The following is a 20,525-nucleotide window of genomic DNA, read 5'->3' as shown; positions in this document are numbered from 1 at the left end:
AAGAATATAATTAAAAATTTCGAAAGCTACTGCAGTTTTTGATTTTATAAATAAAATACCTATAGACAGGTATAAGCACTTTATTACAACAAAACATAACAAGCACGTAATCAACACAACTTACAGTTAACATAACACTGACAACAACCTGCATATCAAAATCATGAGGTACTAGTGACTATCAAGTTACAGCATTTGGTTCCATTTATTTTATTGCCTTATTTAATTTCCATTATATCACATGCAACGTACTCTCTCTTAGCGGTCATGTAGCAACAAATTTCCGTAACAAATAATACTGTTATTGTACTCTTATTACAGAAAGTCCATTAAAAATAAGTTCTAAAAAGTCCGACAGTAGCTCGCACCCAAAGAGGAGTTTCTCTCTTTTGTAACTCGGCACTGCATTCTGAAGCGTGTTTGTGCAGTAATAAAGACTCTTGGCGAAGTCGTTCCTGAAAAAAAAATACAATATCATAATTATTAAAAACTTAAACCTAAGTAAAAGACTTACTCTACAAGCAGAGACTTTCCCACCCTGACACCCACCACTACAACTCCTGTAAGCCAGGATCAGCAGTGGCACGCATTTTATGACACCGAGCGGTGAAGCGCGGCGAGTCTCAGAGTAAACTAATTTGCCATTATCCAGCAACGAGTTTAATCAAACAGAAAGATAGGGAGAAGTTATTCTACGAGCAGATAAAACTAATTTATTTTCTTATCTGAACGTTAATATTCGCTCGTTTATTTTCATTAACCGCGGTTTTCAATACCGAAGATCTTCCTCCTAATTAGCAGTAATGACACAATGGTCATACTAGCTTCTACACTGTACTGTAAGGCTCGGTTATGATTAACAGTAAGTAAAGCAGCAAATAAAACCTTCGACTATGAAAACCGCGCAACAAGCTCTACGCTGTCTTAGTAATGAAAATACTTATAATCGAAATATATGTCACGCAGACACCATTATTAAATATGTACATTCATTAAACCAAACTTACCTGTAAATCTGTGGAAGTAGTGAAGATCATAGCTTGTGCTTCTAAATCTCGCCTGACTGACCGCTCACCCATATTGGCTGAACCCACTATAGTCGCCCATGGCGTGCCACTCCCTGGTGGGTAGTACCTAAAAAGAAAACATTCCTGTGTCAAAGTCCTGATCGACGAAATTCATTGTATTTACTGCCTTTTCAATAAACGAATCGCTCTTGTAGATCAATCGCGACAATGGCCCAATCAGAATACATTTATTTTTGACATGCCTACAAATTATTTAATTTTGATTGATTTATTATAGGGATCGGATCGCAGATTAAGATTAGGATCATTTCTTGAGGTAATATAATATAACAGGTATGCAGTAAGATGTTTCTTTTTTCTTTTTTTTTTTAAATCACCGAGTATCTCTATAATGTTATTTCAGTTTCTAGTGGAATATAAAATGCACCGTTACTATTTCCGCAATCCCACGTGGAATGTGTTTTAAAACTCCTTCCGATCCCAATACTGTAATACAAGAGAATTATACCCGGGTGAGACAAACGCACCTAACTTAATCATACCAAGTCATTCCGATGTTATAAGTAAATCTCTAAGTAGTCAGTAATTAGTCTGCTTCTGTGGCGTAGTTTTATTGTGGGTTGTGCAACGACACCGCTCTGTGGTCCCGGGTTCGAATTCCGGGTCGGGCAGAGCGATATCGGATTTTTCTGCTATTATCCCAGAATCTGGAGTTTATATCAGACATGGCAATAGTTCCGCTACTATCGTATCATGGGACGAACCTCAGACGGCGAAATGTGCGTGTCCTGGTTACACCGCTGTCTACGCTTTATCGGGAATAAAGGCGTGATTGGTTTGTTTTATAAGTAAATATTAGTATGCCCAATAATTTTACTAAATGTCATAATCTCATAACTTCCGTTACTGAAACCATAAAACAAAGGCGCTTAAGAATGTAAATGACATATCGCCCTCTTCAATAAACAATCCTAATAGCAATTTTCGACCTATCTCACAAAGGGATAAATCAGAATAAAGTTTTCTTTGACATGCTTAAAAAAACCTATTTTGATTTGTTCATTCTCGGAATCGGATTGAAGTTTGTGATTGGAATCGTATATTGAAAACGACTGATAGTAATAGTATATATTCTAATTCCAGATTGATCCTTACATTAAACATACTACTAAAAGCTGAGGAACATTTTCACAAAACGACTGTTCTGCCAAATGTTATTACAGAACATTATTTCGGTTAAAACCGCCCTATGCTAATTAATATGCATAGATATTAAAAATTAGAAAAAATATTGTATCCTTATTAATGTGATTATTTTTGTAATGCATTGATTTCGTCATTCTTTTAGTTAACTAGAATCCACCAATAAATATAAAAATTATTACCATAAGCCTTTTGCATGGAAAGTCCACCCAGGCCGCCTCATACTCCAACATCCTTACTCTGCTTGCTTGATTTGAATCGGCCACTCTCTGCCAAAATCTACAAATTTATAAAATACAGCTTTCAATACAAACTACACTTAAACAACAAATTACTTTTTAATTTATTTTTAATTTACTCACTTTCTTGCTATTAAAGAATATGCATGAGGTATGCCACCAGCAGGGCCAGCTGCGCCAAGGAAACCATTTGCCTGTTCAAAATGGAATAATCTTACTTTCTTACTGATAAATGCGAACATTGGGATTTGGATGTTATTTCAAGTAAATTCGAAATGACTTCATTGTAGTCCATTGTGGGAACTCAATCCAGAATTGAACACTACATAGTTAAAGTACAATACAAATATATTAAATAAGGCGATGCAGTGAAGGTGCAGATAATCAAATATTTATTTTTCATCTAAAACAACTAAAGGTCATAAAAATATCTAAGATATCTATATAAGTATACACATAAACAAATACTTACATTGGGATGTGCCATTAACAAACTTATATTCGCCTTGCATTCCTTTAGCAAAGTATCTGCATACCGATTGGTAAGATTGAAGTACCCTGTTGCTAATTGTATGTATGACCCTTTTGATGCAGTCTGTAGAAGTTTTCTAGTGACCTCCTCATCTTGGGTTATGTTAAACTCACCCATTTGTATGAGTGGGAATATCCATGTGTCTTCTTCTGAAATGGCATTAAAAATAACAATATAATGAAAGTGACTGTAATATTATAACTAGTATTTTACAATGAAAATGTATATTTGACTGACTTGTTGAATAGGGGAAATACATTTTAATTAAACAAAGTTTTTCACAGTAGCATAATATACATATTTTAGATGACACTCTCATGATAATTGTAAATTATTAAAGAAACAATTTGTAAGTTTCACTTAATAAATTCATTTGTAAATGGTTTAATATATCATTGTTTTTGTGGATCCGTATATAAATAATTATTGATTTATTTCTTACCACTACTGTTATTTAAACATTTTTGAGTTTGTGTATGTTTCCACTTCTCAACACAAGATAGTACATTTTTATTTAACTCTTGTATCATTTGTGTTTTATCATATTTAACATCAATGATATCATTACCCAGACACTCTTTGCTGTAGTTACTCACTGTATCTGAAAGTCAATTTTTCATTGATTTACTAAGATTAGGCAAGTGTGTACTTTAAAAACTGTCAGTTTTACAAAAATAATTTCTTAGCCCAATTTCTATATATTTTGACTAATGGATCAAGATCAATATAGTTATTTATTTATTAATTGTTAAACATTGGCCCCATCAGTAACATCATTATTTGTATATGATTTGCGGCTGTACATTTTATCCATGTTTGATTTAACAATACGAAAGCAATTTATGTGATACCTCCTTTATGTTTCATATAAGCAAGAAGAATGAAATATTGGGACATTTTAATTGACTTTTATAGTGTCACTTATATGTTGATATACCAAGTGCCAACAATATGCTGCTGCATACTATTTTGTTGCTACAAAGTACAGAATTGGCTATTATCAGCAAGAATAAAAAACTGCCAGAGAGTGACATTAAAAAACAAAAATTATTCAACTTTCTATCCCTAAACCAAAGATAAATGTCATATTGAGCTAGAAATAATTTTACTCTACTACTATACACTGTATTCAATATTCACAAAAACAAAAAAAAACTTTTACACAACTTACTCAGTCATCATACCTATGATTTCGTTATAAAAATTTGCTAAGTCCGCATCCTGTATTTCAATGTAACGATCCTGTCTTTGTTGGAAGTAGTCATTGGAACAGTTGGCACCACTCAACAGCACTGAGTCATCTGCTATGTACAGCTTCATATGTTGAAGACCTACTAACTCATTGTATCGCGACGGAAGAACTTTGGACCACACACCCTGCAGGCGTGGAGTTTGGTACAAACTTACTCTACATTGTTCAGAAGCACTATTTATTAACTCCTTTAGCAATGTCACAGAGTTTTCAACCCCTCGAGTCCCTCTTTGGTTATCTAAAAGCACATTGAGCCTTAAATCATTTTTACTTAGTACATTGCTTTTCGTAACATTTATAAGTTCCTTCTCTAAACTTCCCGTGCCAATGTAGAGACTAGCTATTGATATCCTACGTTTAGCATTGCAAAATCTATTGTATAATGTGTCATAGAACTTTTTGGGATCATTTATAATGTTAATTTTCGACGCATTTATAGGAAAACATGGAGCTAGTTTATATATCCAATTAAAGCATTGAAACTCCGATGGTTTAAAACGCAGAGGTATATTGGCGTTAATTAGCATTGTCGATATTCATTAGTGACTTAAAAAATATTTCAAGAAAAAAACTTATTATTCAAAGTACGGGTTATGAATTTATTTGAAAATAAATAAGTCAATTTAATAAAATTTTTGGATTTACAATGAACAACAATAAAGTATAAACGATTCGCAAATTTGATCACTTGACAATGAATCGATCTATTTTACTGTCAATGTCAATTTGTCAGTTGTCAAAATTGTTTTTTTTTTAATTCATCCTTAGAGGACAGGCTATAGGTCTTTCGACCATACTGCCTAGTCTAACATTGTATATTTGTCGAAATTGTTATTTTTGGCCTGACTGCTGGTATGGTATGTTGCTTTTAGATACGGAATTCAGAAGGCTCCGGATTCAATCGATTTTATTTTTGAATCTAGTATCATCTCCCTTCGATAGTTATTGAGCTGTTTTATGTTTATTACTAGTTTTTGCCTGCGGTTCCGCCAGCGTGATAAAGTTTTTCCAGGATAAAGTTTCTTTATAAAATTTATGCTATATATTTGACCGGAATAACAACTTTAACCGTTTACTGAGCGTACGCAACGGAAGCTCTCAAGAGGCATCAATTTTTCCCTTTTATGCAACATTTTTTATTGATTCTCCTCTCCTATTGCCGATAAATGAGCTTTCCAACACTGAAATATTTTTTCATTTCGAACCCATGAGTCCTGAAATTAGCACAATCAAATGAATAAACAAAAATATAAGTATTAATTCCGGGATAAAAATAGCGCTATATTTTTTCCCTTGATAAAAAGTACCATACATCCTTACCAGGGTCTCTAACTTTTACCATACCAAATTTTATCGAAATCCGTTGGGTAGTTTTTGAGTTTATCGCGTTCAGTCAGGCAGACAGATGTGGCTGGAGTCTCTGTTTTATAATATATTTTATAGATTTTTTTAAGAGGAACAATTCCGGCAATTATGATTGTTACATAACTTTAACCGTTTGCGCCACGCACGCAACAGAAGCTCTCAAAAATATTAATTTCTACTCGGTTTTGAAACATTTTTCATTACTGCTCCGTTTCTATTGGTCATAGCGTGATGTTATATAGCCTATAGTCTTCTACAAACAAAGGGCTGTCCAGCACTAAAGATTTTTTCAGTTCGAACCAGTAGTATCTGAGATTGGTGCGTTCAAACAAACAAACAAACTCTTCGGCTTTATATAATAGTAGGTATAGATTGTCAGTTAAATTATCTCTGCATCCAATTCAGTGGAAGAGAATGCTTAAGGCATTAAGTCCGCCTGTGTACTCTTGTATTCTCGATTCGTATAAAAAAACATACCTACTTAATTATTAAAACACATTAAAAACTTACTAATATTTATTATTACAGTTTTAATTAGTCACTTTACCAGCGCGTATACACGTCTTTTAATATTTGCCATTTCTTATCTATTTGAAGACATAATATTATGAAGAATGAATAAATGAAGTATAATGGATTGTATCCGTCAGCGTTTGCGCGCAACACAAATATCTGTCTCGTATATAATATATGTAATTTATATAGATGTACATCCATTGAGAATGGTCATAACGGGGCGAATTAGCAAAGCGAGTCGCTGCGAGCGCTGCACCTTTGCGGCCCATCCCACTCAGGCCTGTCACAATGAGCGCTATGCTTTGGTGAGCAAATAGTTAAGAAGAATAAGGTTCTTCAAAGACTTGGTCATGTTCAATACCATAAAATAGAGTATTATTTTTCACGTAAGCCCATGACATTCTCTTTGAGCTGAAATACACACCAACATCGCCGTTCTTCGATAGAGTGATAGCGCCAGCAGTATTATTTAGACGAGACGTCATTCCTATAATAAATGCAAATTAAACCATATATTATTAACAAAATTTCATACAAGAATAAAACAAAATTACTACAATCGTCTCCTTATACCTATAGTACTTGGAGTTGCAGGTAATGTGAATGCAAATAGATTTTTGTTGGAGATAAAAAATAATAATAGAAATATTTAATTAAAAATATAAAATCAATTTATCAAAACTTTTTACTATCGTTTAGCTGGTTACCTTTTACAGCTTCCTTTGTTGCAGTATCTGCATCAACATTATCTTCCATAAGTTTTATAATGCTGTGAGCTAAACAGTACTTCAATATAGACTCTCCGTGCCCTGTAAAATAATAATTGCATATTGTCAGTTATCCCTCATCATCAGGTCATGTATCATGGCGCATCAGCCCCGGATCTAGGGGGGGGCAAGCCAGGGCTCGTGCCCCGGGCGGCGAATTTAGAGGGCAGCAAATTCAAACTTGGCAGACGAATACACATCTCATCATTAACGCAACTTTGACTACTGCGACATCCAGTATTTATATACTGGATGTCGCACACATAAATTATTTCCCGCGGGGCGCGAAATGATGATGATGATGATGATGACAAAAGTAAAAATATAGGTGGTTGGGGGCAGCATTATCCAGATTTTGCCCCGCCTTCAAAAAATTCAAGATCCGGGGCTGTGGCGCATAGGTGTTATAAATGAATTAGATTTAACACGGATCCATAGCCTTAAAAAGATTCACAACTTCTAGGGCCTTTATACAATGATTTCGTCCACTAGATATCTTGGGGCATATTTGAGGTAGATTTATATAAATATCTTATATGAAGTTGTGTTATGCAATTCATTGATATGAAGAAAAAGAAAACAAATAAAATAAGTACTATTAAGTTATTTTATTTTCGAAATAAATTCCCGTCTTCCTTATAATCTTATAAGTATGATTATTCGGTACGTACCTACTGCGAGTTAAATTGATAAAATAACCTTCTTTTAAGAAAACTACGAAAACGGATACTTAGTTAAAAACGTACCAGTAGTAGAAACTCCTCCTATTTTATCATCAGCATAAGTCCCGCTGCCAATTTGGGGCGTGTCTCCAATGCGACCCACAGCCTTGCCACTCATGCCGCCTGTGCTCGTCGCGACAGCGACATGACCATTGGCATCTACAGCAACCGCACCCACGGTTCCTACGCCTCCCTGAAACATGGTGACTCCTTTGTTTCTATCCTTTGAACGGTAAAGGTTAGTAACATTGAATAATAAACTGCAATGCAACAATCTACTTATGCTATTAAAAAGCATAAAATTTGTTACAAACCTCATCCATGATACCTATTTCAGTCCTTCCGAATTCTCCATGTTTTAAAAAATCCTTTAGAGCCTGTTTAGCATTTTCACTAATCAAAGACTCTGGGGGAACTGTAGGAAAACCCTGAAACCCAAAGTCAATAAGAACTAATTATAATTGTTGTAGTAAATACGAATAAACACTCGATTACTTAAAACACATCTAGTACTGCCGCTCGCAGTGAGTAAGCACTGTTTGTTCCAAGAGCTAAGGGATAAGGGACGTTATAGACAAGTCTTATTCCATATTATACGATCTAACATCTTACTTCTTAGAGTGATACGACCACAAATGTTTGTCGTGGAATGGAGAGAAGTAGCCTTTATTATTAAGCGGCGAGATTGCCTCGTAATTCGTTCGTTTAAAAGAAAGTACGTAATTTTTGTCGTTTAAGTGGTTTGAAACTATATTATTAAGTAGGTACTTCTCAATAAATATTGAAAATACTAAAGTTAACAGACACATTATTATAGAATTGGTTGGTAGTTTCTCGTTTATTACAGAATACGTACCACGTCAATATGGAAATAAATTTGACGTTGCGAAATGCAGTAAAACCAATTTACATCACGCTTATTACCGAGACCTAATCATTATTGTAGAAATAAATAAATTATATCAATAAAACCACACCAGACATTATTTATTTACTGGTAGATAAACATTTATTTGCTCACCTTATCTAAAGCGAATAACTTCGCGCCTTCTCCGCCTAGCAAGGAGTGTGGTGAATCGGTAAGAACTTTATGCGCGATGCTTATAGGATGGGCGAAGTCCTTGACAAGTGTAACAGCGCCTACATTAAGGTCTTCTCCTCTCATGATGCTAGCTTCCATTTCTACTTCACCGCGTAGATTTAACACAGATCCATAGCCTTAAAAAAATTAACAAGTTATAGGGCCTTTCCGTTATTTAATGATTTCGTCTGCTCGACTTGTAAGGAAATATGGATAATTTTCCACCTGCCTACTCGAATATGACATCGAAGCAAAACACTCTATGTTAGAAAAATTCACACAAAATCATACCCGAGATAGGATTCGAACCCAGAAGCCAAGAACTTCAGAATCACTTATAAAATGTCCCTGAAAAAATGAGGCGACAAAGTTATACATATCGACTGTTGAAAGGCTAATTAACATTTCGACATTTTCATACATATTTAAAATCAACACTAGTTTCTATGTTTTTTTAAAGTAGTTAAAATTTTTGGAAAAAAAGTCGCTAAAATCTATTAGCCTTTCAACCGTCCATATGAAAATTATATTTTTGTTAATATAAGTAATAAATAAATATTCAAAAATTTCCAGTAACATTCACTCTTATAACAATAGTAGTTTTATACTGACCGGCATTAAAATTTTCATCTTTTTCCATGGCAACAACAGCTGCTTCAACCGCATCCAGGGCATTTCCACCGTTCTTAAGTACATCGTATCCTGCTCTCACAGCCACCCGAACACCGTCTAATTTACCCTTAATTCTACTCTGCGGAATATCCCCAGCCCCACCGTGCACTATTAAAATCGGCTGCATTGTCTAAACTAAAGACACAAGTGTTTAGCTCGACTTACAACACCACACTTTTAAACATAAATAAAACTGTCAGAGATACAGTGGTTATCAATTTCCAGAGATGTACTGCTGTGTTTATAAAATCTGAACTTAATACATTGTTACTATATGGGAGTTCTTAATGATCTATGTTACGATAACCCCTATTCCTTCTATAGCGTCCCTACTCCTTTATTTCATCTCCACGTTTATTTGCTAAATTCGCTACTTATAACTGACTAGCAAATAAAAAAAATTGTAAATAGGTTGCTCGCATTAATGCAATCGCAAAAAGCATTAATAGTAACGATAAGTTAACATGAGTATTTTTATGGAATGAGTCTTAAGAACCTGATAAATGAGAATAGCTGTAGTCTTCAACAATCGGAAACGTATTACTGCCATCTTTAATAATATTATGATGCACTATTAAAATCCTTAATACACTCCGTACATTGAAAGATAATAAAGGCGAATAAATCATAGATATAATATTGTTTACTCGGAATTTTTCTTTTGAATATGAATTTATATGTATAATATAACATACATGATATAGGTGACCTACTGGATACAATTCCCGTTTTGTGATCCAGGGGTCACGGGGGGACTGATCACGAAGACCACTAAGGCTGCAAAGTCTTCGAAACATCGCGTCGGTAGAAAACTAAAATATTAAAACCGCGATAAAATCCGAAAAATAGTTTAATTTAAATCTCTAACATTCGCGAAAATATAAGAAATCATAAAGGCAACTATTATTCGCCATGTGTATTCTGTTCCATGATCTGATGGGTGTGGGACCTATTGCCATATCGGAAACAAAATCCAGACTTCGAATTGATATCGGGCTGAAAAACCCAATACCACTGCACGACCCAGAATTCGAATTCGGGACCACAAAGCGGTAATCATATCCAGTAGGTATATAACTACCTCCCGCCCTATGGATTGGGGGCGTTTGGAGAATTCCACCATGTTATCTCCTAACGGTCGTAAAAGGCGACTAACAGGGGCCATTGGGGGGTCGTCGGGGGGTGGCAGGAGAGCGTTGTGCTCATTTCGTCCACTTTCGCCAGAGGAAGCCCGTAGCCGTCCTTAAAGCGCCGAAGAGGGCCACCGCGGAGTTTTAGTTGGAATGTCGTGCGTTGTATATAGGTTAGGGACTCGGCCCAGCGGTCTGTAGGTCAACGTCAAGCATCTAATGGCGTGCTACATGGGCTTTACATATCTTAACCTGTAAAGGTTTCATATCCAGGACAGGCAATACTTTCTGTGCGTTTTCTATTACAATTTGGTTTATTCTTTATTAATCGTTCTTGCAGTATGGTTAAAAAAATGTGTTGCATCGAATCCACAACGAAATAGGAGTACCAAGGCGATGAGCCATCTTTTACATAATTTATTATGCTATACGTAGGAATATTATTTTTAGAGTGAATTGACTAGCTTTGAATTTGAATAATATTTGGAGTACCATAAACAATACGTTCTAAAACTTTCAATTATTTTTTATATTGGCGAGGGAAACATCCTAGATTAACACCATCCCTGGTTTTGCTACTCGACTGAATATAATATTATGTTTATGTTTACAGCGGCGATAGCCTAGTTGGGTGTGGAACGGACTGCCAAGACGAATGTCCGCAGGTTCAAATCCCAAGGGCACACACCTCTGACTTTTCTAAAAAATCATGTGTGTATTCTTTGTGAATTTATCGTTCGCTTTAACGGTGAAGGAAAACATCGTGAGGAAACCTACACATCTGAGAAGTTCTCTATAGGAATTTCGAAGGTGTGTGAAGGCTACCAATCCGCAATAGGCCAGCGTGGTGGCCTAGGGCCTAATCTCTCTCAGTAGTAGAGGCCCGTGCTCAGCAGTGGGCAAGTATATAATACAGGACTGATATTATTATTATTATTATTATTATAAAATGAATTGAAATGTGTATTATACAGTTTTGAATCGGCACAATTTCAGTGTTTTGACATGAAATAGGTAATAATTGAGAGATATGGACTGTCCGGGCAGAGAAAGACGGTTGCCAGGTCCGGTCTTAGCTATTCAGATGCGTACGCGTAAAATTTTGTGGCGCTCCTTTACTAGAAACTATTTAGTGCCATGTGTACTAGTGTGGAAATAAGCCTTATGAAGATGACGTTCATATGAGAGGGTGTAGCGCCTACCTAAATTGGGGCTGCACCTCGGGCAACAGAGTCCCGTCTTAAAGGCTGAGATACACAAGCCTCTAAAATACAATATTAAGATAAAAGTAACTGGCACACTGTAGTTACATTTGCGAGTAAAACTTGCATGCCTGTACTTGCAACATGACGGCGCAAATAGTTGCCCACGCGACCCCTCACTAACATTACATACCAGTAAGTAAATCAAATGATGTGCTATCTTACTGCTAGCCAGATATAGGTATGCTAGTTAGCATAATCACTTATACGCTAAAGCGAATACACAAAAATGTCATACATAAGTAACACGAACAAAGAGTAATGCAAGTGTGCCAAACACGGTCATGTGTATTATCGCCTTAAAATGTCGACAAAATCACATTCAACTGTACATACATAGACATTAGACACAAGTACAAATTGTACACTTAAGACTAGACAATATACATTAGAGATCAGTAAAACTAATTTTGAAGCATAAATAAAAAAATTAAAAGCAATCAAAGAAGTACCTACCTACTAAACATAAAAAGTAAACAAAAACAAACAAAATTCAAAAAGTCATTCACCTTATTTGACAATTTATGGCTTTAGTGATGTGATCCGAGAAGTAAGACATTTTCAACACGTTTCTTATTTATATCGATTACGTCAATTAGCCTTTCACCGTCGACATATATAATTACATTCAATCTAGAGCATTCAGTCACTGCATCACTTTCAAACAATCACTTTTGGTTAGAAGCATGATATCATAGAATAATTTTAATTATTATGTTGTAGTTTTAAGTTTAAGGTGGTAGCTCAAGGTCCATTTTCATACATTTTGTTTCGGCTTTAATCTGGGTAACTAAACAAGTATTGGCAAGTAAAGAATTTAAATTCACGTCTAGTTAGTGATTAGTTCTCGCAGTTGAAAGAAAAACGTAAAAATAATTAATAATCATGGATATTTCGGCCTTTAAAATTTCGTCATATTCAATTTAAAGTATTATGTTGTAATTTGAATTTGTGGTACGAAGTATAGTGTCATCTTTTTTATACGCTCTGCAGTAGAAAAGAACTTATGTTATAATCTATCCATGAATCATTCATTCCCACAGAGTGCTTTTCCATTCAGTCAAAGAAAAATGGTGGCTGAAAAGTTTATATCCAAATTGTGTGATGTAAAACTATTATAAAACAGTAGATTTAAGCCGATAATAAACATTGATGTTATAAAATGTCGACACCAATGTCCAACCGAAAATACGGTGCTCAAAAAATACGGTTAACGAGTGAGTAAAACGGTTGCAAAGATGCCTTTCCGGGAGTTTGTGAATATTTTGCTTCTGGGTATCACATTCCAGTAATTAACGTTCACGATTATTTTTCTTTCAGTTCTTTGTGCAAGGAATTTGGTCCGGAGAGATCTTTTTCGTAAGTAAAATTATTTTTAACAGTACTTTAAATATGAATTCAATGTTATGAAAGTGTTTTCCAAGGTGAGCACAACATGACGTGCAAGCGAATCGAAACAATGTTCCAAATGTGAATAATTAGTCCTAATGTGATTGTTATTCTTATTTGTATAATTGTTGCAGGTTTGCCAGACCCATTTGCGAAAATTTCAGTGGATGGAAGCGGTCAGGTGTACTCAACCAACACAGTGAAAGCAACTCTTGACCCTAAGTGGAATACTCATTACGATTTGTACCTCACAAAAGGAGATGGAATCACTATTAGGTGATGAATATAAAGATCTTTAAAATTGACGTTATTAATCATGACTTTATCACCTTTGGCTGTAATTAGCATAATGTTCTACTGCCATATCTATTATGTAAATTTTTTATACAGATGTCTTGCAATGACAAAAACTAATTATTTATACATGTGAGGTGGCCATGACGATAATACACCATGATGGGTATTATCCTAAACATTACATTTATCTGGGTGGCCTCTAGATAATTTTTTGCACACATATTACAAAACAATGATAATACACAAGGTGATGATTCTTCTGTGACCTAATTTTGGTTGAACAAGCAATAACTACTCTGACTTGGATTACAACTAAGAATCTCACCTTGGTAATTTAACTTGTTGCATCCTATATATTGACTCATAATTCATAATATGCTATTACATTAAGGATTATCCATTTCTTTATCATTTCATATTTCGCATAGTAACTTCTATATGTCTTTCCTATTTAATTTTTTAAGTTGTGCTGGTAGTTGGATATATTTTTTATCCACCCAGAAATCAACCATTGTATACAAAATGTAAAAACTTGTCATAGTGGCCCACATGAGTTTGTCACATTCTGAGACTAGCCTGTGAATATCTGGTTCAAACAGGCCTGCATAATTGTGTTGACTAGTAAGGGGTAATCATCCTTCATCAGTAAACAACCTATCTGGACCAAAACTAACATTATATAATTGATTTTTATTAATTACAGTGTTTGGAATCAACGAAAAGTGCATAAAAGACAGGGTTCTGGATTCCTAGGATGTGTACGCATACTGCCTTCCACTGTCCATAAGTTGAAAGATACTGGATGTAAGTAGATTTCCATATTTTTTGTAATGAGTGCCCAAACCCATGTTTGTCAAGCTTGACTTATTATTTGGACAACATCCCTATCATTTATTTTGGGTACCGAGTTTTTGAGTCATATTGCTGTGTTTGAATTAAAAAAGTCTGGCTTGGCAATATGCTTCCATTAGACATTTCATGTCACAGTATTGCAGTAACACCTTTTAACACTTGGAATATCTGGAAACAACTATTGTGCACTTATGATTCATGCAATCTTTCATATAAGACATATTGCATAATACATATTGTCAGTTCACCTCACCAAGGACTAATTGATTTTGATGTGTGCAGAATTTTAATTATTGACCACAGTTAACATTTGCACAGAGTTAGTTTGTTTGTTTTAAACTTTCACTTTTCTGCCTTTGTTAAAATAACATTATAAAAGTACAGTTTTGAGAAAAAATTTGCTAATTATGAAGTACTTATGTAACATTCATTGTGTTTCCTCAGCTTCTATATTTGTATAATGGCCTCATTTCCTAAATATGTATTATATGAACAAAAAAATATTATACACAAGGTCTTGTCACTTTGGGGGAAAGCTTGTGAACATTTATGCATTTTGATCTGTTACATCATAGCTCCTACATAGCAACATACATAAGCAAAAAATATTTTTATAAGCAATACAATCACAGCTAAACCCTAAAAATCATTAAAAATATTTCAGGTTGGAATATTTTCTAATTACATAATAATTTTATTTTATGGTTCTTAACTTTTATTTTCTGTGTCTATTCTTTTATAAGTGGCAATGAAACTGAAGTTGTTTTATTTCAAATGTTGCAAATTTGTTGTTCAAAAGCCAGTATTTCATTCAGATGGTAAATCATGTAAAAACTCCAAAAATGAAAATTAACTGATAGATAACTCACAATGAAAATGACAGCAATTCTTTAGATTTACCCGTATCACTGCATAAAGTAAACCATTGGATTCAAAAACTGATGAAGACTGCCACGGTGGTATAGTTGTAATTTGTACATGGTACAAATACGACTACCGCGCTGAAGTCCTCGGTTCGAATCGTGACTGAATTGTGACTGAGTTTTTCCATCTTAAAAATTACTTAGTCGCAGCTCAGAGTTAGGAAGTTGGCGGTGTGATAACCTTGTGCCTCGGAAAGCAAGTAAAGCCGTTGGTCCTGCGCCTGATTTCTCTCCGGTAATGTATCTTGCCGTCTCATCGAACTATGAGAGTGAAGGAACACAGTATACCTGTGTATTGCGCACACACTTGTGCACTATAATATATACTGCGTACCTGGCTGATCTCCGTTGAGATTGGCGCCGTGGTCGAAATTCGGCTAGGACGAGGTTGGTTTAAGTTAGGATTATAAAAAATCTATTGTTAATTAATAACTAACTTCATATTTCAATAAGCATGTTGTTGTGTAATAAAATGTAACAGCCAATAATTATTATTGTCATCAGATCAGTGTCTAGAGTTATGTGAAGACGGATCAGGCGAGACGTGCGGAGTACGCGGCCAAGTGATAATATCGCTGTTGTCGCGAGATGGAACACGCGGGGAGCCCGCGTCGGCGGCTGGTGAAGGCTCGCCGCTCGCAGTCGTCGGACCTGCTGGGGAAGTGCGAGCTCCTAGAGACCCGCCAATCAACTCAAACTCTTCTCACCTTCCACTACCACCCCATTGGGAAGAAAGATTTACGTCCAGTGGAAGGTAAATCCTTCTTCTGATTGTTATTCAAACAATTAAGACTGTAAATGAGAAGCAACACTTCCTTAAACTTCAGCTTTCGCTCCCTTGATCGCGTGATAAAATTCCAAAACAAAGCATATCTTAAATCAGACAAGCATAATTAAATTTAAAGTAGTTCCAAGATTTCATTTTCATTTTCATTAATATTTTAATGACTCATTAAATACAAAAATATAAGTAATGTGACCTTCAATTAACAGTTTTAATTTGAGCTTGCCACTTATATCTAATGGATGCAAGCAAGTCTGATGAAATATTAGTGCACTGCTTGCATCAATGTCTACGCATTCGGGATAGAAGATGCGAGCTTATATTGTGTGGTCTGCAGGCCTTACTATGTGAACCACCTGTCGCGGCGCACGCAGTGGGAGCGGCCGACACAAGAGGAGTCGCGCTCGCCGTCGCCGCCGACGTCCCCGGCGCCGCCCGCCCCGCCCGCGCCCCTCACCTCCGCCCCTAACTCGCCCGTCGCACCCTCCTCGCCTTGCTCTCCATCTAACACTGTCTCCGATACTGATGAACACACCACTTCCATTTCATTGAGGTACTTACTCTTATGATCAGTGAGAATAAGTTTAACAGTGTTAAATGACTGGAAAGTATAAAGTATTGTTACATAACTACAAGAATTGTGTCTGGTGGGAATCATTAGATTGTAACAATGCTTTAATTTGATATAATATTACTGTTTTTTTTTTTACATTGGGCATACACCTTGTAGTAATAAGCAGAAACTGTGATATAAAGATTGATTCATTAATTTTTTCTTTACAATATGTATATTCAGATGAATGTGATTGAAATTTTAGACCCGAACCCCAACCTCAAACCGCCGTACGTCGCCAGCCCGCTCCGGGATCAACGCCCACGAGTCCCACCACACCCACTACGCCTATGACACCCACCACACCAATATCTGCTACAGACCTACCACCTGGCTATGGTGAGATTATATTCTCATGTAAATTTGTTATAGCAATCTAAGTGGCGATGAAATAATCAGGTGTAAAACAATATTTTGGAATTTTAAAAATAAAAATAATTGTCCCATTTTCTCATTGTTTCGTATGTTTGTTGTAGAGATGCGAACGACGGCGCAAGGCCAAGTGTACTTTTACAATGCGGTGACGGGCGCATCCACGTGGCACGACCCGCGCGTGCCGGCGCACCTGCGACACACGGCCGCGGCGGGCGGGCCGCTGCCGCCGGGCTGGGAGATGCGCCACGCTCCCTCCGGCCGCCCATACTTTGTCGACCATAACAATCGCACAACACAGTTCACCGACCCACGCCTCGCGCTCTCCGCTAGATTTGTGAGTATATTTCTTGCGGATTAACAAATTGGCCAATCATAAGTATACGACGATGGTATGTATTTTCATTTTAGGATACATGAAAAACTCTTCATATATTGTGCTTTCAGTACCTATTCTATTGCAATATTGACCTTTGCTATCTGTCTTATAGTTTAATATAATTAAAAAGTTGTGTATTTATTGACAGACAACGACAGAGTCGCCGGCACCTCCGCCGCCAGGCGCGGGCGGCACGGCGGCGCCGAGTCCGGCCGCAGCGCCCGCGCCCGCTCCCGCCGGCCCCGGAGCTGCTCCCGTTCCTGAGCCGGCGGACGCTGACGCACTGCCTAAATACAAACGCGACCTGGCCGCCAAGGCACGCGTGTTGCGTACAGAACTGCAAGCGCTGCAGCCCCAAACAGGCCACTGTAGAATTGAAGTTAGTACTATTTTACTCAAGTACACACAAGTGTTTATTCATACATTCACTACAACTATAAAAATTATGAAAGAATGCGATAAAAAAAAATCTAATGTGCCATTTCCTCAATAACAAGTTAATATTGGTTCTTACGAGTTTGTAAACAACAGAATATTTATATTCTATATCTTTATTGAACTGTGCATCCTAAATGAAAAGAATCTTTACAAATGTGTTTTAACAATAATCTATTCTTCAATACTATATAAAGCTGAACAGTTTCGTTTGTTAGTTTGAACGCGCTAATCTCAGGATCTACTGGTGTAATTTGAAAAATTCTTTTAGTGTTGTAGTGTATAGCCCTTTTATCTCCGAAAAACTTTATCACGTGGCCGGGCTGCGTGCAAAAACTAGTAACTAATATAATTCCTAACCTAAGACAAATACAGAAAGTAGATGTACATGCATGCAATTAAATATTATTATCGAAAAATAATAGCATAATATTGGTTATCTGATTTATAAATTTACTTGTTACAATAGTAAATTATAATTTCACAGGTGTCACGAAATGAGATACTAGAAGAATCTTACCGACTTGTGATGAAACTGAGAGGCAAGGAATTGCGCAAACGTTTGTTAGTTAAGTTCAGAGGTGAGGAAGGATTAGACTATGGTGGTGTGGCACGCGAATGGCTCCACCTATTAGGCAGAGAGCTATTCAACCCACACTATGGCTTGTTTCAATATGCTAATGCTGGAGACGATAGATACGCCCTACAGATAAATCCAGACTCAGGGGTGAGCAACCAAATCTCTTTTTTTTATTTTAGCAATAGCAGATTTTTATTTTTGTTATTGTTGAATAATAGCACAGTTTAATTAAAAACGATTTGACATTTCCATCATAATTGTGTAATCATGATAATTGAATAAAGTTATTATTTTCTATGACAGGTGAATCCAGAACATCTGTCATATTTTCATTTCGCTGGACGCATTTTGGGAGTAGCCTTGTTTCATGGGCACCAGCTGGATGCAGCGTTTACCGCACCATTCTACAAGCAACTCCTGGGAAGACCCATTACTTTGAGAGATATACGTGATGTCGATCCTGAATTACATCGTTCCCTCTCCTGGATGCTGTCAGTTCATAGTTATTATTGTAAATAATTTGAACCAACAACCAAAGGAATTCATTTCGCTTATATTATATTTTATTTTTCAGGGAAAATAGTATCCAAGGCGTGATCGATACGACGTTCTCGGTGGAATGCTCGTCTTTCGGCGCCGTGCGTAGCGTGGAACTGCGACCCGGCGGCGCTGCCGAGGCCGTCACCGACGCCAACAAGCGCGAGTATGTGCGACTGTATGTGGCACACCGATTTACGCGCGGCGCCGAGCGGCAGTGGCTGGCTCTACAGCGAGGTCTGGCCGACTTGATCCCCCCGCAGCTGCTGCGGCCACTATCACCACGCGACCTGCAGCCGCTTCTGGCGGGCCGCGCCGACCTCGACCCGGCGGACTGGCGTCGACATACGCGACTCAAGCACGTGCCGCCTGATGCGCCGCTCGTGGGCTGGTTCTGGGAGATCGTGGAGGAGTTCGACGCAGAGATGCGCGCGCGATTGCTGCAGTTTGTGACGGGGTCGCGGCGCGTTCCGTTGGCGGGCTTCCGCGCGTTGCAGGGCTCGACGGGGGCTGCGGCACCGCGTCTCTTCACGCTGCATCTGGTGGCGGACGCCTCGCCAGACTCACTGCCCAAGGCACACACGTGCTTCAACCGGCTCGACCTGCCTCCTTATCCTAGCAAGGAGCGCCTACATGATAAGCTCAAGCAGGCGGTACTCGAGACGGCCGGCTTCGCGGTCGAATGATTCCTCAGATCGTTCACGCATGTTGAGTATTACCGCCTCGTAGTCGTTTACCGACCGTTATCGATGACAGACTTAGTGTCGAAATGTGTTCAGTTTTAGTTGTAGATTGTTTCCAGCTCGAGTTTTTGTCGAAAAGATATTGTAGTTTGTTAAAATGCTTTAACTATATATGTTATACTCCATGAACTTTATTTTCCTTATGAATGTTGATACAAATGCAACATGAGTTGTGTTGAGAGAGCAGCTTTTGTTAGAAGACTGGATAAGTATGCAAAGAATGTCAATGATTTAATAAAAACTTATTTTATTTCTTTGCTATTTGTAAATAGTCAAGAGCTTGGCCAAGTAGGCCGAATATCTCAGTTCCGTATACTCTGTGTTGTTGGTGTTGGTCCAAATAAATTATGACAATGTTAATTTGTAGCTTAAATTGTACGCAAACAATAATAGCACATTATAATATGTAAGCTTTAAATATTTATAGTCCTAACATATTCCATGGAACCTATTTCTAATTCCTCCATTATCATAAAAAAAAATTACATAAATATCTTCTAAATTTATAATAGATCAATAAACGAAACTAAACTTTTATTCGCCATAACAACATTCTTCTTAATAAAACAAGTGTGAAAATTCTGATTCCCCTTAAAGTTATAGCTTAAGGTCCATTTTTCATACATTTTGTTTCACCTTTAATCTGGGTAACTAAACAAGTATTGACAAGTAAAGAATTTAAATTCACGTCTAGTTAGTGATTAGTTCTCGCAGTTGAAAGAAAAACGTAAAAATAATTAATAATCATGGATATTTCTGCCTATAAAATTTCGTCATATTAAATTTTAAAGGCCGAAATATCCATGATTATTAATTATTTTTACGTTTTTCTTTCAACTGCGAGAACTAATC

At 36.7% G+C, this 20,525-nt stretch overlaps 3 protein-coding genes across 3 annotated transcripts; 1 reads left to right on the top strand and 2 right to left on the bottom strand.

Annotated features, from left to right (window-relative positions):
• Positions 1–64: 64 nt before the first annotated feature.
• On the bottom strand, positions 65–5,656 carry LOC115446315 (CDP-diacylglycerol--glycerol-3-phosphate 3-phosphatidyltransferase, mitochondrial). The gene is given in 8 exon segments (XM_030172921.2): positions 65–455; positions 1,008–1,134; positions 2,414–2,448; positions 2,450–2,510; positions 2,594–2,664; positions 2,943–3,151; positions 3,445–3,603; positions 4,187–5,656. Coding segments are annotated over 8 exon segments (1,383 nt in total). The 5' UTR covers positions 4,782–5,656; the 3' UTR covers positions 65–329.
• Positions 5,657–6,120: 464 nt separating this feature from the next.
• LOC115446322 (probable isoaspartyl peptidase/L-asparaginase CG7860) lies at positions 6,121–9,575 on the bottom strand. Its single transcript, XM_030172931.1, has 6 exons — positions 9,318–9,575; positions 8,646–8,842; positions 7,939–8,052; positions 7,649–7,817; positions 6,843–6,944; positions 6,121–6,622 (listed from the first exon to the last, which is right to left on the bottom strand). The coding sequence occupies exons 1-6, from the start codon at positions 9,502–9,504 to the stop codon at positions 6,453–6,455; spliced, it is 939 nt and encodes a 312-aa protein (XP_030028791.1). The 5' UTR covers positions 9,505–9,575; the 3' UTR covers positions 6,121–6,452.
• Positions 9,576–12,815: 3,240 nt separating this feature from the next.
• LOC115446319 (E3 ubiquitin-protein ligase SMURF2) lies at positions 12,816–19,927 on the top strand. The gene is made up of 12 exons (XM_030172926.2): positions 12,816–12,986; positions 13,090–13,128; positions 13,293–13,434; positions 14,159–14,259; positions 15,735–15,984; positions 16,352–16,567; positions 16,833–16,966; positions 17,104–17,336; positions 17,527–17,757; positions 18,301–18,540; positions 18,697–18,884; positions 18,968–19,927. Exons 1-12 carry the CDS (start codon positions 12,932–12,934, stop codon positions 19,614–19,616), a joined length of 2,478 nt encoding a protein of 825 aa, XP_030028786.1. The 5' UTR covers positions 12,816–12,931; the 3' UTR covers positions 19,617–19,927.
• The last annotated feature ends 598 nt before the right edge of the window (positions 19,928–20,525 follow it).

This window comes from Manduca sexta, chromosome 12 (assembly GCF_014839805.1).
Source record: "Manduca sexta isolate Smith_Timp_Sample1 chromosome 12, JHU_Msex_v1.0, whole genome shotgun sequence".
In the NCBI taxonomy this organism is placed as follows: domain Eukaryota; kingdom Metazoa; phylum Arthropoda; class Insecta; order Lepidoptera; family Sphingidae; genus Manduca; species Manduca sexta.
The sequence above is the reverse complement of the archived record's forward strand: the minus strand, read 5'-3'. Positions and strand labels throughout refer to the sequence as shown.

Bases quoted from the DNA above. Each gene is read 5' to 3' on its own strand.
- LOC115446322 (XM_030172931.1), bottom strand. From the start codon at position 9,504: ATGCAGCCGATTTTAATAGTGCACGGTGGGGCTGGGGATATTCCGCAG. The intron at 8,843-9,317 runs GTCAGTATAAAA...AATTTTTTTAAG, and splicing joins AGATGAAAATTTTAATGCCG to GCTATGGATCTGTGTTAAAT. The intron at 6,945-7,648 runs GTACGTTTTTAA...ATTATTTTACAG, and splicing joins AGGAGGAGTTTCTACTACTG to GGCACGGAGAGTCTATATTG.
- LOC115446319 (XM_030172926.2), top strand. From the start codon at position 12,932: ATGTCGACACCAATGTCCAACCGAAAATACGGTGCTCAAAAAATACGG. The intron at 16,568-16,832 runs GTACTTACTCTT...TTGAAATTTTAG, and splicing joins ACCACTTCCATTTCATTGAG to ACCCGAACCCCAACCTCAAA. The intron at 17,758-18,300 runs GTTAGTACTATT...ATAATTTCACAG, and splicing joins CAGGCCACTGTAGAATTGAA to GTGTCACGAAATGAGATACT.